At 49.1% G+C, this 16387-nt stretch overlaps 1 protein-coding gene and 1 non-coding gene across 11 annotated transcripts in view; both read right to left on the minus strand.

Annotated features, from left to right (window-relative positions):
* Window positions 1–16387, minus strand: part of LOC137429041 (diacylglycerol kinase iota) — a 687154-nt gene that overhangs the window by 312547 nt on the left and 358220 nt on the right. For all 10 annotated transcript variants that reach the window (XR_013623429.1, XR_013623428.1, XR_013623427.1 and 7 more), the window contains 2 exons: window positions 6911–7006; window positions 3975–4057 (listed from right to left, as the gene is read on the minus strand). Coding sequence is in view for 7 of the 10 variants with exons in the window: in XM_078777718.1 (XP_078633844.1) it covers window positions 3975–4057; window positions 6911–7006 (179 nt within the window). In the remaining 3 variants the exon portion in view is untranslated. The remainder of the gene's footprint in view (window positions 1–3974; window positions 4058–6910; window positions 7007–16387) is intronic.
* LOC137419694 (U5 spliceosomal RNA) lies at window positions 8864–8976 on the minus strand. The gene has a single exon (XR_010982993.1). It is a non-coding gene; the product is annotated as a U5 spliceosomal RNA (small nuclear RNA).

The raw sequence follows: 16387 nt of genomic DNA on the forward strand, positions 1-16387 counted from the left end.
GTCATCAACAAAGTATTTTGAGAATATTTCGAGGTCTGCTTCCTAAAATATGCTCCTTGTTATTGTCAAAAAATAAAATAAAGATGACAAAATTATCGGCAATCCAAGGATATGATGCATTTTATACACCTCCTACACTCTTTATTACTTCAGCAATATCATCGGGCGTCCACGTAAAAAGGTACTTTCTGCCCCCTGCACCACCTGGCAAAAACAGAGGGGCAATTCCCCCTTCCCACTCACAACCCTCCCACCCCACCGCCTTGCTCAGGTGGCCCAGAATATACTAACTATACTAGCTCAGTGTATTCTGTTGTGCCAAGACCCTTCCCCCAAGGATAATACTCGGGCTACAAAACTTGCTGATCAATTTATTCCTCCAGCTGTTCTTAATTTAAGCAACCTTTCTCACTTCCATGCTACCCTGTTCTACCCCCAATTCCTTTGTGCTTTTGCCTAATTCAAGCCGCTTGCTGACCATCTGGAATTTTACCAGCTTAATTAGTCAAGTAATAGCAGCCTTATCCTAAAAAAATTGCTGTCTTTTTAATAATTTTGCCAATGTTTATACATAACGTTGCATTTAAAGCATCTTACTTCAGTACTGTATCGACTTTTTTTGCCACCCACTGCAGATGTCCGTTCATGAAATTTCCTACTCTGGGAAGTTGAATGAAAGACAGATTAATTAAGAAAAAATATTTCAATGCTCACTGCCCAGCCCTAATGATGCACATCACATTTATTACAATAACTTAAGTAAAATGACAAAATGTGGTGTTTCTGTCCAAACATCAAGATTCTACTTCAAGCACCAAGTGTCATCTACCATCTGCCATTTTTTGTGGGATAAAATAAATCCAAGTTGCCAACTTGCATATGGAATATATTCATCATTTCTTTTTAAAAATTTATTTATTGCCTATGTTTAAATTAATATGTTGCAGATTTTCAATCTGGTCAAACAATTGCTTGATGCAATGTTATTCTGGGATGATTCGAGCGAAACCTCGCAAAATGACACTTTTGTTTACTCCGTTCTACTTCGGTAATATCTGATCGCAGATGCAATCCTCCTGAAGTTTAGTATTCTGAAAATAAAAGGTAATAAGTCAAATCTCATTCCCCAATAAAATATAAAGCCAGTGATGCAAACTAATACGATTTATTTTTTTTATGATGCTGTGGTTTATCTTGGGCACTTTGGATCACATAACAATTGCTTTCCTCTTTTCACAGACGATAAACACCAGGAGCTAAAACAAATGGTTCTCCACTTGGAAGGTGGAGGATATTTTGCAAACGATGCTTTGGAATATTGGTAGGATATTTTGCATATAAAAACCAGTCAATGTTACTTTGTGGAATTTGGGTTACAGAGGAATTCGTTTTTTGCTCTCTCTAATACAACCACACCTGTGGAGCGGGACTGCAAAGCTTACAGCATCTACACCAGTGCAGGTTTCCAAATTCAGGAGATAAAATAATCCCTCGAGTCTGCTTGGCTGCATATGTTTGGCTATTTCGGTGAGAGTGCTCCGAACGATGGCAATAACCTTTGCCCTTGGTGCCAAGAGCGTGGAGAAAATGTAATCCAATCCAACGATACATTCACTCTTCAATCCCACTCCTCCCTCCAGGTCTGTAAAACAGTTGTTCACCACCATCTCTTATCTTCCCCCATCCAAAACTTTGATCTTTTCTACCCCCGTTAATCCACACCAAATCTACCTCCTTCAATTTCCGTTTTATTTCCTGAAAGTTATTGAAGTGTCCATCTTGTTTGTCCCATGTACCCCGCCCAGCCCTCTCCCTTCCACAGATCTCCCGATGTCCCTGTTCTCCACTGTTGTTGTGGTTTCCTCTCTCTCTTCCCCTCTTATCTCCTGCTCCCTTTATTATATGTTATACTAGCAGAAGTACCCGGCATTGCCGGGCGGGGGAGGGGAGGGGAACGGGGGGAGAGCGAGCCCCTTGGTAAAGCAAGCGATGTTTTTGTTCATAGCGTCATAGCGTCATATCGTTCATAGCGTTCATAGCTTCATAGCGTCATATCGTTCATAGCGTTCATAGCGTTCATAGCGTCATAGCGATTTTTTTTTTCATAGCGTCATAGCGTTCATAGCGTCATCATGTGATCACTCTGAGCGAATCAGCGCCCACCTGCTCTGATTCCGTTGATTCCGTGCGCTGAGGTAAATATGAATAAAAAATATGGATCGTCAAATATTTTGAGTTCGGACCTGTTCGTCCCACGCTCAATGGCCATGTCTATGCCAAATATCAAGCACGTAAGCCTCTCCGTTTAGGAGTCTATCGATAACATTACACACACACACACACACAAACTGTGTTTTATATATACTAGGGCGTGCCCGTACGTGGGTGCAAAAAAACATGCGTGCAAACAACAACAACAAAAAAAAACTTTGAAACCACGTGGCAGTAACGACCACAGAACCCCCCCCCTCTATTTACATGAAATGGTTTGGTCCATTCGCAAAGCCAAAGCGAACGGCTTGCGAGTATGGTAGAACCCCCCCCCCCCTCTATTTACATGAAATGGTTTGGTCCATTCGCAAAGCCAAAGCGAACGGCTTGCGAGTACGGTGACCATACCTTGGGAACCACTTGTCCGATTAATTTCAAACCTTGAAAAGGCACATCCTCGGGTCCCCAGCAATATACCTGGCAAGTTTCAAGTATATCGGACCCGTGGTTGTCGAGAAACAGCGGTCACAGACAAACACACACACACACAGACACACACACATACACACAGAGATTACTGGAATTATAGATAGATAGATGTGTTAGCTCGAACACGAGCCTCGACTGAGTATAGAAAAGAAATACAAAAAAAAAAAAACACTTTCTGTAATGACTCAAAGTATCTGTTTTCTGCCAAGCTGATATCACAAGACGATTTTTATTATTTTGTATGCAGCCTATGGCTGCTGGTTGCATCAATGCTGGGAGCGTTGCTGTGTCACTGATGCTGCTAGTAATCTGGTGCGCATTTTTCCGACCTCAGAAGGATGACAGCTGAGTTAACCAACCTGGTGATATTTAATGGCACGACAGGGCCTCAAACTAAATATCCTAAGATTTTTAAGGTAGATACCTTAACAGTGAAGCCAATATAAGGATTCACAAGAAGATACTAGAATGGCGTTTGGTAGAGCGCATACCTCCACCAGGCCGAACAGTTTATGGTTTGTATCCCACTGATAGACCGGATCTGGATTCGGACCTGCACCAAAATCTTATCAGCTTGTTCTTGTCACCTAACCAACTCGTCCACCAAGTTTAGTCATAACTCGCCCATAACTTTTTGGGATATCCTGCTATGTATCGTTTTTGGCCTGATCTCTCAATGGTGAAGAATCAGTTTAAAAATTCTAGTAGCCGGATCCGAATCCGCATCTTCACCAAAATCGAATCATTTCGTCCTTGTCACATACACTACCTCTCTGCCAAATTACGTCCAAATCCGTCCACAACTTTTTGAGATACCTTCTTCACAGACAGACACACAGACAGACAGACAGACAGCGGTGAAAACATAACTTCCATACACCTTCGGTGACGGAGGTAATAATGCGGTTATTAGAAGATGGCTCCTTTAAATTCATGCCGATTCCAAAATCAGAACAGTAATAAAGGAGTTTGCGAAACACATCACCTGCTTCAACATTACTGGAGTCAGAGGACATTTTATGTCGAGAATGAAGCCATGCGTCACAGGGTCCAAGTTGGAAAGGAAAAACATATTCTCTCATTTGTCAGTCATATTGCTTTCAATATAAAAAAACAACAACCTTAATCCACAGTAAGCCATCAAATGTATTGATGATTAAATAGAAACTTAATGGAACATTCCAACGGGTATAGAAAAGGAATACAGAATGTGCAAACTGTAAGTGGCAGGAGAAAGCAGAATAATAAAGCAGCGAGACATTTGCAGGACTTACGCTTCGCGTGGACCTCCATGAGACAGATCAAACACTTGCCGTGGGTTTAGATACCACATAAAGGTCGGCATCATCTTGGCTCCCTGCAGGCGTACAGGAGGCAAAAACCCAAAGAATGTACTTCATTTTTCACTCACCCTTCTTGCAAGAGAAGGCAAGACGAATTGTGTCTAGCATATGAGGCCAAACTGGTGCTGTTGGGATGATCCTATGCCTGTTATTTAACAAGTATGTGAGGACATTCCATCACAAGACCTGATCTGAGCCTTTACCAAAATGACACCTTTTATGATATCCACAATTTTGTGGTTCAAAATGAAAGGAGTGATTTTCATTTCAATTAATCTCTAAGTTTGTTTTGCTGCCTCGGATCACACCCAATATAATCTAATGCAGGCAAATGTTGGACTTCCACAGTCACGTGAAAAAGTAAGGACACCCCATGTAAAGTTTTGACTTTTTCAACATATTTCAACATACAGCTATTTGATCTTCATTTCAACAATATTGATAGATAAAGGTGATATAATATAACAAATATCATGAAACATTTACATTTTGTAGTCCATTGTATAATTTAAATAAACATAAATGCAAATTTCGCATGTGGAAAAAGTAAGTACACTCTTGGCTCTAATAGGTGGTATTGCCCCCTTTGGCAGAAACAACCTCAAGTAGGCGTTTCTTATAACTGTCTACCAGTCTCTGACATCGACTGGGAGAAATTTTTGCCCACTCCTCCATGCAGAATTCTATCAGCTGTGCGATGTTTGAGGTGTTTCTTGCATGCACAGCTCGTTTCAAATCCCCCCACAACATCTCGATGGGATTTAGATCCGGGCTTTGACTTGGCGATTCCAGAAGCCTCCATTTCTTTCTTTTCAGCCATTCCTTGGTGGATTTACTGGTATGTTTAGGGTCATTGTCATGTTGCAAGGTCTACCCTCGGTTGAGCTTCAACTTTCCGACAGATGACCTCACATTATCCTCAAGCACCCTCTGGTACAATGAAGAATTCATAGTGGATTATATGATGGTGAGCTGCCCCTGGGCCTGATGCAGCAAAGCTGCCCCAAACCATAATATTTCCACCATCATGCTTTACAGTTAGTATCAGGTTCTTGTGGTCAAATGCTGTCTTTGGTTTTCGCCAAACATGTCTTCTGGTACTGTGGCCAAATAGCTCTACCTTTGACTCATCTGTCCAGAGCACATTGTTCCAGAAGTGCTGGTCTTTGCCTAGGTGTTCATTGGCAAACTTTAGTCTTGCCCTGATGTTCTTTCTGGACAGCAAAGGTTTCCTCCTGGCACACCTCCCATGTAGATCAAATTTGTGCAACCTCTTTCTAATGGTAGACTCGTGCACTTTGACATCAACAGTGGCAAGAGCTACCTGTAGGTCCCGTGATAACATTCTGGGGTTCTTAGAGACTTCTTTCAGCATCTTGCGGTCTGCTCTCGGGCTGAACTTGCTGGGGTGGCCTGGCCTGAACAAGTTGACAGTTGTTTGGAATCTTCTCCACTTGTAGATGATCTTCTGGACAGTCGAATGATTGATTTCAAATTGTTTGGAGATCCTTTTAAATCCCTTCCCAGACCCGTAAGCATCTATAACCTTTTTTCTGGAGGCCTCAGAGAGCTCTTTTGATCTCGGCATGGTGACGTCGCACACTTCAACAACAAAGAGCAAACCAAACTAAATGTCTGAGTTTTAAATAAGACAGGCTCCTCCAAGATCCTCTCCAACGATGTTCTAATCATTTGCACCTGAGCTGGTGCACCTGATTCTAATTTGAGGTATTTGAAGTAGTGATAAATGTAGGGGTGTACTTACTTTTTCCACATGCGAAATTTGCATTTATGTTTATTTAAATTGTACAATGGACTACAAAATGTAACTGTTTCATGATATTTGTTATATTATATCACCATTATCTATATAATAATAGCGTAAGGACTCCACTTTGTTATCCCTTTTACGCCGCACCCAGTGACCCGATGCCCACGGCACTAATGGATTTACGATCTACGAACCGCGCACTTTGTTTATCACATACAGACATACTCGAAAAATCTGAATTAGCCGACGTTGGGGCCCAAAAGCATGGTATTAACTGCTGATACGACGCCATGTTATGACGCCATCGTATTGGCGTCTGCTGGGTGAAGGCGAAGCAAGCCGTCTGCTGATTGGACATGCGAAGGCGAAAGCAAGCCGTCCACTGAGTGGACAATCCAGAGCATGCATTTGTGCCGGTGTCGGCGATCGTTGTTCATATACGCACTCTTCATTCTCATCTTTCTTCCTAACTCTTACTCGGACAAGCAAATCCCCTATGCCATCCATAATGGTACACTCTATCCATACACCACATCCTCCCTTCCGTGGATGTTCCACGGGTTTCGGCTAGTCTATCAATATTGTTGAAATGAAGATCAAATAGCTGTATGTTGAAATATGTTGAAAAAGTCAAAACTTTACATGGGGTGTACTTGTGTTTTCACGTGACTGTATGTCTTATCACCCTCTAGTCACATTTGAGTAACACAACATTTTATTTGTTACATTGAGCTATCAAAACGTTTTACGATGCCTAAAGATAAAAGGAACCACCAACAATAGTAACTGGCTCAGATCTAACATTATGACCAGATTATGACCCATGGTCTCAGACGAAGACCACTCAGTGGTAAAAACTTTGGACCTGAGCTTGCGAACCCCAAATTAATGTCTGTATCTGGTGGCATCTTTTAAATGTAACCGACTAAGTTGTTCTTTCTTTTACAATACCCTGTAGCATCTCTCACAAATACATTTCAGCTTCAGTGTTGAGTGTAACGTATTCTCTTTATTGTGTAGAGTACATTTGTGGATGTCATGTGCAACCCAGTGAGTGGGGTAAGACTGATAATTCAGGTAGATAATTCTCCCTCACCTGATTGCCTCCACTTTTGGGGTTGATAAACACCAGCAATGGCTTTATCAGGGGTGATTGGATGGGTTTGATGAGAAAAGGTTTCCACTTAGTCTCCTGCAGAATAAGAAACCAGCAATAAAATTGGTTAAATCCACTGGTATGTAAAAATACACAAAAATATTTTTATATTACCACATAAGGTTATTCTGTTTAATGTTCCTGTTTGAACCCATGGCTCATGACCTGGGAACTCAGGATCATTCTTCAATGATTTGCATATTAGGAGCAGAGGGCCTTTCAGGATGGATGGGATAATTCCTCCAGAATTGGAGTACTATAAATCCCCATGTATAAGAAGCACCTGCACATACGGCTCATGGTTTATTTGTCACCACCAATTCTTTTTTTTAATGTTGACCATTACTTTACTAATACACTTGCTACACATAAGTTGCCTCAACTTTAGTTCAGAAGATGTCTAATATATCAGGAAATCTTGACCAACAAAAGAGAGAAAAATTATTCACAATAACCATTAATTAATGCATAAATTCCATATTTTTCAATAGCAGAAGCTAGCAGAACCTCGAAATAAATAAATTTTCTTAAACCTTTGAAACCTTTACCCTTAAACCTTTGAAACCTTTACCCTTAAACCTTTGAAACCTTTACCCTTAAACCTTTGAAACCGTTACCCTTAAACCTTTGCTTTTGAAATAAATCAGAAATATCAGATGAAAGTGAAAAAAAACCTATGTAGTGTGAATGGCAATGTTCCTCGCTGAAATGTGAAAAAACTGAATTACGTGCGAACGCATAACTGTGAGATTATGGCGGCAAAGTTGGAACATCACGTGATCCTAGCAGAAGTACCCGGCATTGCCGGGTGGGGGAGGGGAGACCCGTACACTCCCAACCCGGACATTCGCCCTCTCGACCCAAGCTCGTATTTGATTCGTATTCGAAATCGAAAGGGGAAAGTGGAAATCCTTCGTATTCGAATTCGTAAACACGAAATATGAATTAAAATTTAATTCATATCGCACAAAATCGACACAAAACACGGTCGCATAAAGGTGAAAAACGCAATGGCTTTTCGCCCTGAATCACGTGCAAACGTGTGACGTGTGACGGGATGGAACATCACGTGATCGCTCTGAGCGAATCAGCGAGCTCTGGCATCGGCTGAGATTAGCGGGTACTTCGCTGAAATGCGCTGACGTAAATATGAATAAAAAATATGGATCTCGTCAAATATGGTCTCGGCCATGTTCGTCCCAGGCTCAATGGCCATGTCTATGCCAAATATCAAGCACGTGAGCCTCTCCGTTTCGGAGTTTATCGGTAACATTACACACACACACACACACACACACACACACACACACACACACACACACACACACACACACACACACACACACGCGCCATTCAGGAGTCCTTCAAGGAACCAAAAATGTGACAATATTTTAAGACGCAAATCTAAAGAGGAACGCTGTTTATTGATACAAATATGACGCAAATGAAAACTAGAACGGCACTCGGTAGAGAGCACATACCTCCACCGAGCTGAACGTTTTGTATCCCTTTGATAGGTCGGGTCTCGATTCGGACCTGAACCAAAATCTTCGGACCTGAAATCGCTTGTTCTAGTCACTAACCCAAATCATCCACCTTGTTTGTCACAAGTCGTCCACAACTTTTTGAAATATCATGCCATGTATCGTTTTTGGCCTGATCACTCAACGGTGAAGAGTCACTTAAGATTTAAAAATCTCGTATCAGGATCCGAATCTTCACCAAAATCTAATCGAACTTGTCACACACAAAACTTGTGCTTGTAGTTTTGTTCAAACCCATCACAAAGTTTTGAAATTTCCTGTTCACAATCAGACAGAGAGCAATTAACACACAACTTGTATCCAACAGCAGAAGCGGTACTAAAACTATTCTGTTTTTATATTAAGTTGTCGCCCGGTACACACAGGGCATCAAAAAATATTCAGACTCGTAAACGTTCCTCTCCACGGAAATCTTTAGTAAAAGGCGAAAGATTTATACGAATTGAAGAGAAACCAGAGTATGAGTTGTTCACCTTCGTCTCAACCTTTCATACACGTATAACACATTGACATTAATGGTGTTTATACAATTATCTCAGATTAATGTTTTTACTTTATTCTCTCATTTCCAATATAATAAGATATAATATTTCGTCGGTAATTTATACATTTAAGTTGAAGTTGTCTTCATTTCACCATTATATTTTCCAAAGTAACGCGTTCCTCATTCACATTCAAGCCAACCAGCCAATCACAGCGCACAACATCCTGACGTCATTACAATAAACCTAGGCTCATTTTACTTTAACTTCTGTAAGAAAATATTTCTTCCCATCACAACACCATGTTAATATAATTATTTAATTCCTACCAACACAGCACGATTTTAATATAATTATTTAATTCTTACCAACACAGCACGATTTTAATATAATTATTTAATTCTGACCAACACAGCACGATTTTAATATAATTATTTAATTCTGACCAACACAGCACGATTTTAATGTAATTATTTAATTATATCCTTTCTTTTGAATGTTCTTTCTTAAAGTTTTTTATTCATAAGATGTTTTGTAGTTTTGCAATGGTTTGAGCATCTGTTGAGAACTTGTGATGCGGAGGATGAGAACTTGGTGTGGGGATGGGGATGAGGACTTGTGATATGATGGGATAGAACTTGGGGTGGGGATGGGGATGAGGACTTGTAATGGGGAGGATGAAAACTTGGTGTGGGGATGGGGATGAGGACTTGTGATATGATGGGATAGAACTTGGGGTGGGGATGGGGATGAGGAAGCTTGGGGGTTGGGGTTGTTGATTGAGGACTTGTAGTTGGGAGGGGAAGGGGAGAGTGAAGGAGGAAGCGGTGGGTAGTTGGGAAGCTGACGGGAGGGTAGTTGGGAAAGCGTCAGGTGGGGAGTTGGGAGGGGTCTGGTGGGTAGTTGGGAGGGGACGGATGGGTAGTTGGGGAGGGGACTGGTGGGTAGTTAGGGAGGGGTCGGGTGGGTAGATGGGGAGGGGACGGGTGGGTACTTAGGAATGGGATGGGTGGGTAGTTGGGATGGGACAGATGGGTAGTTGGGAAGGGGACGGGTGGGTAGTTGGGATGGGACGGATGGGTAGTTGGGGAGAGGAGGGGTGGGTAGTTGGGAAAGGGACAGGTGGGTAGTTGGGAAGGGTATGGGTGAGTATTTGCGAAGGAGACGGGTGGGTATTTGGGGATGGTTCAGTGGGTAGTTGGGAAGTGGATGGGTGCATCGTTGGAAAGAGCACGGATGGGTAGATGGGAAGGGGATGGGTGGGTAGTTGGGATGGGACGGATGGGTAGTTGGGTAGGGGACTGGTGGGTAGTTAGGGAGGGGGCTGGTGGGTAGTTGGGGAGCGGACAGGTGGGTAGTTAGGAAGTGGAGGGGTGGGTAGTTGGGAAAGGGACAGGTGGGTAGTTGGGAAGGGTATGGGTGAGTATTTGGGAAGGAGACGGGTGGGTCGTTGGGGAGGGTTCGGTGGGTAGTTGGGAAGTGGATGGGTGGGTAGTTGGGAAGAGCACGGATGGGTAGTTGGGGAGAGGATGGGTGGGTAGTTTGGCAGGGGACGGGAAAAAGAGTAGTTGAGAAGCGAAGTACCATTTTATTACACAGTGTGGATATTCTGCGGGTCTCAGCTACTACTAATAAATATTACTGTTGGAATCGCTACTCACTACATTAAATCTCGAAGTCTGACTTCGGCAATTCTTCCTCAATCATGGAATTACTGTCTTTTAAAACAGGAAAGTTTGTGATTAAAGGAACGAATTTTTGTTTCAAAATAAATGGATTATTACCTTTCCAACGCGACCATTTGTATTGATGTTGGACACCAGAAACCATTTAGAATAAAGCGATACGGACAGAGAAACAGGGTGGTATGCTCCATTAAAAAAAAAATGTTGAATATTACATTGTATCCGGATGTTCCCCAAAATCAAATGAATTCCTCCTTGTCATACTCCCAACCTGTAAACCACGTTTCGTTAGAATCAGTCCAAAACCTTTTGAGATATGCTGCACACAAACAGACAGACAGGTGTGAAACATAACTTCCTTCCACCTTCTTCCACCAGGTAATAAATCTCTTGCCATATATGAGAGCTCAATCTCACTTGAATGAACTGAATAAAATTGTACAAAATCTCACTCTGCGGTGCTGTTTTCTACAGAAACTCAATCTGCGGATTCCTGCCGTTACGGGTTGAAAACCCCAATAACCCATGCCTCAAAATGATACATGTATATAAGGCGCACTTACTATTTTGCCCTCAACTTTTTGGGGGAAAAAAGTGCAAAAAAGTAATGGCGATCTTTGGTATTTTAATTTGACTCATAATAATCTCTTCCACCAGGAGTGACGATATACCATACAGGAATGCACATTTACATGCAGATAACCAGGGTTCTCTTCTTACCTGAACCCCTGTGCCGAAAACCTTCCCAGGTACAACCCGAATACAACCACCAGTTTTAAACTCAATAATTCCATCCAGTAGTTCAGGAAAGCATAGAAGTCAAACAAACAACCATACCCACAAATAGATACTTCTCGAATTATGGTGTGGTGCAGGAACACACACGTTGAACAAAGGTAGGCCACAGCGCTTTGGTTATCATCGAGCTCTTTATTCATTGCTCACTCATCCGCACTGGAGCGCTCCGGGCTGCGCGCCCGGTGTATATCCGCGGCCACACCCACCCCTCGGGCGTGGCCGCCGCCCACTTGGTGCGTGGAATGATGCCCTCACGCCAGTGAGCCTTCGTGTCCGCCACACGCGCCCCCCCAGAATTCCCGCGCACCTGGAGGGCCAGTTTGCGGGGCAACCGGATGACCCGGCCGAAGCGCCCTCTGGCGACTGGCAGCGTCCGGGGTGCAGGGATGCCTCCGGTTGCACCCGGGATGGGTGCAGGACCGGGGGGCAGCGTGCCGGCGGGCCTGGGCGGTGCCGGGGGTCTGTCCGCAGGGGGGCGGCCCCGACGCGGGGGCCGAGCCACCGGCGGTGGGTGGTCCACGTCGAGGTGGGCCGGCTTGAGGCGATCCACCGAGACGCGGTCGGGAGTGCCGCCGATGTCCAAGGTGAAATGTTTCACCCCGGTCTCCAGCACGCGGAAAGGCCCGTCATACGGGGGCCGCAGTGGTGCCCGGTGGGCGTCGTGCCGGACAAAGACGTACTCCGCGGTGCGAAGCTCCGGGGCGACATGCGTAGGCGGGTGCCCGTGGTGCGCCGTCGGCACCGGGGCGAACCTCCGGGCGGTCTCCTGGGGCGCGGAGCGCTCATGCGCCGCGGACCATGGTGCCGTGGGGTCGGGGAGGAACTCGCCCGGCACCCGCAGCGGCTGTCCGAAGACCAACTCCGCCAAGGATGCGCGGAGGTCGTCCTTGGGCGCCGTCCGGAGGCCCAGCAGGACCCAGGGGAGCTTGTCGACCCAGCTGCCGTCGCGGAGGGTGGCCCGGAGCGCGGCCTTCAACGAGCGGTTGAACCGCTCGCACAGGCCGTTGGCCTGAGGGTGGTAGGCCATGGTTCGGTGCAGCTGGACCCCGAGCCCCCGCGTGACCGCCCCCCAGAGCTCCGAGGTGAACTGGGGGCCGCGGTCGGACGAGATGTCTGAGGGGGCGCCGAACCGGGCGACCCAGGTGGCGATGAACGCCTGCGCGATGTCCGCCGCCGTCGTCGCCGCCAAAGGCACGGCCTCCGGCCACCGGGTGGTGTGGTCCACCATGGTGAGGACGTGGGTGAAGCCCCGCGAGGGGGCAGAGGTCCCACCAGGTCCACGTGCACGTGGTCGAACCTACGTGCCGGCACTGTAAACGGGGCCAATGCGGCCTGGCCTGGGTGTGCCGATGCACCTTCGCGCGCTGGCACGCGAGGCACGTCCTGGTCCAGCCGCGGACGGCCTTCCGGAGGCCATGCCAGACAAACTTGTCGGCGACCAACCTCTGGGAGGCCTTCGTGCCCGGGTGGGACAGGCCGTGGATGGCGTCAAAAACCTGGTGCTGCCAGCCCGTGGGCACGATGTGGCGAGGCCGCCCAAGGGAGACGTCGCACAAGAGGGCCGCGCCGGCGAACGGCACCTCGGTGACGCGGAGGCCCGTGACGGCGGTCCGCAAGGCCTGGACGCCGGGGTCGGCGGCCTGGTCCGCCGCCATCCGGGCATAGTCGATGCCAATGTGGACTGCATGGGCGACGGCCCGGGAAAGGCAATCCGCCACCGGGTTGTCCTTCCCCGCGATGTGCGGGATGTCCGTCGTGTACTCGGACACGGCCGAGAGGTGACGCTGCTGCCGGGCCGACCACGGCTCGGCGACCTTGCCCATCGCGAAAACCAGTGGCTTGTGGTCGACGAAGGCCGTGAACGCACGGCGCTTGAGCAGATGGCGGAAGTGCCTGACCGCCAGGTGAAGCCCGAGCAACTCGCGGTCGAAGGTACTATAGTGCCGTTCGGGCGGGCGAAGCTGCCGGCTGAAGAACGCCAACGGTTGCCAGGCACCACGCACCCATTGCTCGTGCACGGCGCCCACCGCGTAGTCCGAGGCGTCGGTGGTGAGGGCGATCGGTGCATCGGGCGCCGGGTGCGCGAGCATGGTGGCGTTAGCCAAGGCGAGCTTCGCGCCTGCAAACGCCGCGTCCATCTGCTCGGTCCAGGTAATGTCACCTTTGCCCGGCTTGCCCCGGAGGGCCTCGTGCAAGGGGCGCAGGAGCTGGGTGATGCGGGGCAGGAACCGATGGTAAAAGTTTACCATGTCCAGGAACTCCTGGAGCCCCTTGATCATGCGGGGGCGCGGAAACCCCTTCACCGCCTCCACCTTGGCCGGTAGGGGGACGGCCCCGTGCCTGGTGACGCAGTGCCCCAAAAAGTCGATGTCGGCGACGCCGAACCGGCACTTGGCGGGGTTCACGATGAGGCCATGCTGGCCCAGACGTTTGAAGAGCGTGCGGAGATGGTGTAGGTGCTCTTCGCGGGACGCGCTGGCGACGAGGATGTCGTCCAGGTATACGTACACAAAATCCAAGTCGTGCAAGACGCTGTCCATTAGGCGCTGGAACGCCTGAGCCGCATTCTTCAAACCGATGGGCATCCGAAGAAATTCGAAAAGGCCGAACGGCGTGATGACCGCCGTCTTCGGGATGTCCTCCGGCCTGACGGGGACCTGATGGTAGCCGCGTATGAGGTCCACCTTCGAAAAGAAGGACATGCCCGCCAACCAGGCGGAGAAGTCTTGGATGTGGGGGACGGGGTAGCGGTCGGGGGTGGTGGCGTCGTTGAGGCGCCGGTAGTCCCCGCATGGTCGCCATCCCCCGCCGGGCTTTGGCACGATGTGAAGCGGCGACGCCCAAGCACTCTCAGAGCGCCGCACGATGCCGAGCCGCTCCAGCGTAGCAAACTCCGCTTTAGCTACGGCGAGCTTCGTCGGCTCGAGGCGGCGTGCCCAGGCGTAGACCGGTGGCCCGGCGGTGGGGATGTGGTGTTCCACCCCGTGCTTGACGGCCCCCACCAAGAAGGTGGGCCGCGTGAGGGCCGGGAAACCCGCGAGGAGGCGGGTGAATTCGTTCGCTGCCGGAAGCGTACAGATGAACCTGGCTGGAACCGAACCGCTCAGCAAGCCGCTCGGCGAGCTGCTCGATGAGCCGCTCGGCGAGCTGCTCGATGAGCCGCTCCGGGAGCTGCTCAACAAGGCGGGCAGCGCGCAAGCGAGCGAGCTGAACGTCTCAGCCTGGACAAGCCTTCTGTGCTTGACGTCCACCAGTAGACCATTGGCACACAGGAAGTCCGCACCGAGCAGTGCCATAGGCACGTCAGCAGTGACAAATGACCATCGGAAAACCTGCCCTCCGAACCGCAGAGAAAGGCAGCGTTTTCCGTACGTGCGAATGGACGTACCGTTTGCGGCAAGCAGCGCGGGGCCCCGGCCCGCGGACTGCTTGTCGGACGTACCGGCGGGAACGACACTCACCTGCGCTCCCGTGTCGCACAGGTAACAGCACCCGGATAAGGTGTCCGTGATGAACAACAGGCTGCCAGTATGGCCGACGCTCATGGCAGGAAGCGAGTGCCGGCCTGGTCGTTTCCCGACCTGCCAAAAGTACAAGGCGGGCGACAGGACCTGGCCTTGTGGCCGAACCTGGCATGGAAATGGCACCAGGTCTGGCCCGGTGTTGGTCGCCGCACCGGTTGCGACGACGGTGGTGGGCGGGGCGTGGCGGCGGCCACGCACGGATCCGCCAAACCTACGCCGCGCTCGGAAGGAACCAAACGCCATGCCACGCGGCGATCCGCCAAACCTACGCCGTGCTCGGAAGGATCCGAACCACCCGCGCTGTGCGCGGCGCCGGGACCCACGACGGCCGTGCTATATGCCGGCCGCGCGTCGTGGGCTGCGAAGTACTTGTCCGCCTCCCTGGCCAGGGCCCGCGGTTCCGTAATGGTCGACCCGGCCAACGCGAGCCGCACCTGTACAGGCAGCGCGCGGAGGAAGAGAGCACGGAACAGGAAATCCGCGCGGCCATCGCCAAGCAGGGCTAGCATGTAATCCATGCGGGCGGACGGGCGTGTGTGGCCGAGGGCGGGAAGGTGCAAAAGACAGTCGGCGCGGTCGGCCTCTGGGAGGCCAAACGTATCGAGGAGCAGCTGCTTGAGCGCCGCGTACTTGCCCTCGTCCGGCGGGTGCTGGAGGAAGGACACGACGCGTGCGGCCGTGCCGGAGCCAAGGGCAGCGACCACGTAGACGTACCTCGTGTCGTCCGCCGTGACGCCCTGGAGCTGGAATTGGGCCTCGGCTTGAAGAAACCAGGTGTCGGCCTGCGCTTCCCAGAACTCCGGCAGCTTGATCGCGTTGATGGCCATTGCGCGTTCGGGGGTTCAACTACGGTTGAACCAGTCGGAGGTCACCAATGTGGTGCGGGAGCACACACGTTGAACAAAGGTAGGCCACAACGCTTTGGTTATCATCGAGCTCTTTATTCATTGCCCACTCATCCGCACTGGAGCGCTCCGGGCTGCGCGCCCGGTGTATATCCCGCGGCCACGCCCACCCCTCGGGCGTGGCCGCCGCCCACTTGGTGCGTGGAATGATACCCTTACGCCAGTGAGCCTTCGTGTCCGCCACAATGGTATGATTCCTAAATGAATTTGTCCTTCCCATATACTATATACATTAGTAGAGTTAAAACAGGATGGTACAGAGGTGGCACACTTTCCCTTTGGTACAGAGGTGGCACACTTTCCATTTGGTACAGAGGTGGCACACTTTCACTTGAGCTCTCTCGTCTACGTTCGATTCCCAACTCATTGTCGACTACGATTGGTGCCTCAAAGGGAGGGCATTGCACCACAAAGCGCACAATCCCTCGGATGGACATTAAGCTGGGTGTCCTGTTTGCTCGCATTATCTGGTGGGCACT

This window comes from Myxine glutinosa, chromosome 1, assembly GCF_964187855.1.
Source record: "Myxine glutinosa chromosome 1, kmMyxGlut1.1, whole genome shotgun sequence".
In the NCBI taxonomy this organism is placed as follows: domain Eukaryota; kingdom Metazoa; phylum Chordata; class Myxini; order Myxiniformes; family Myxinidae; genus Myxine; species Myxine glutinosa.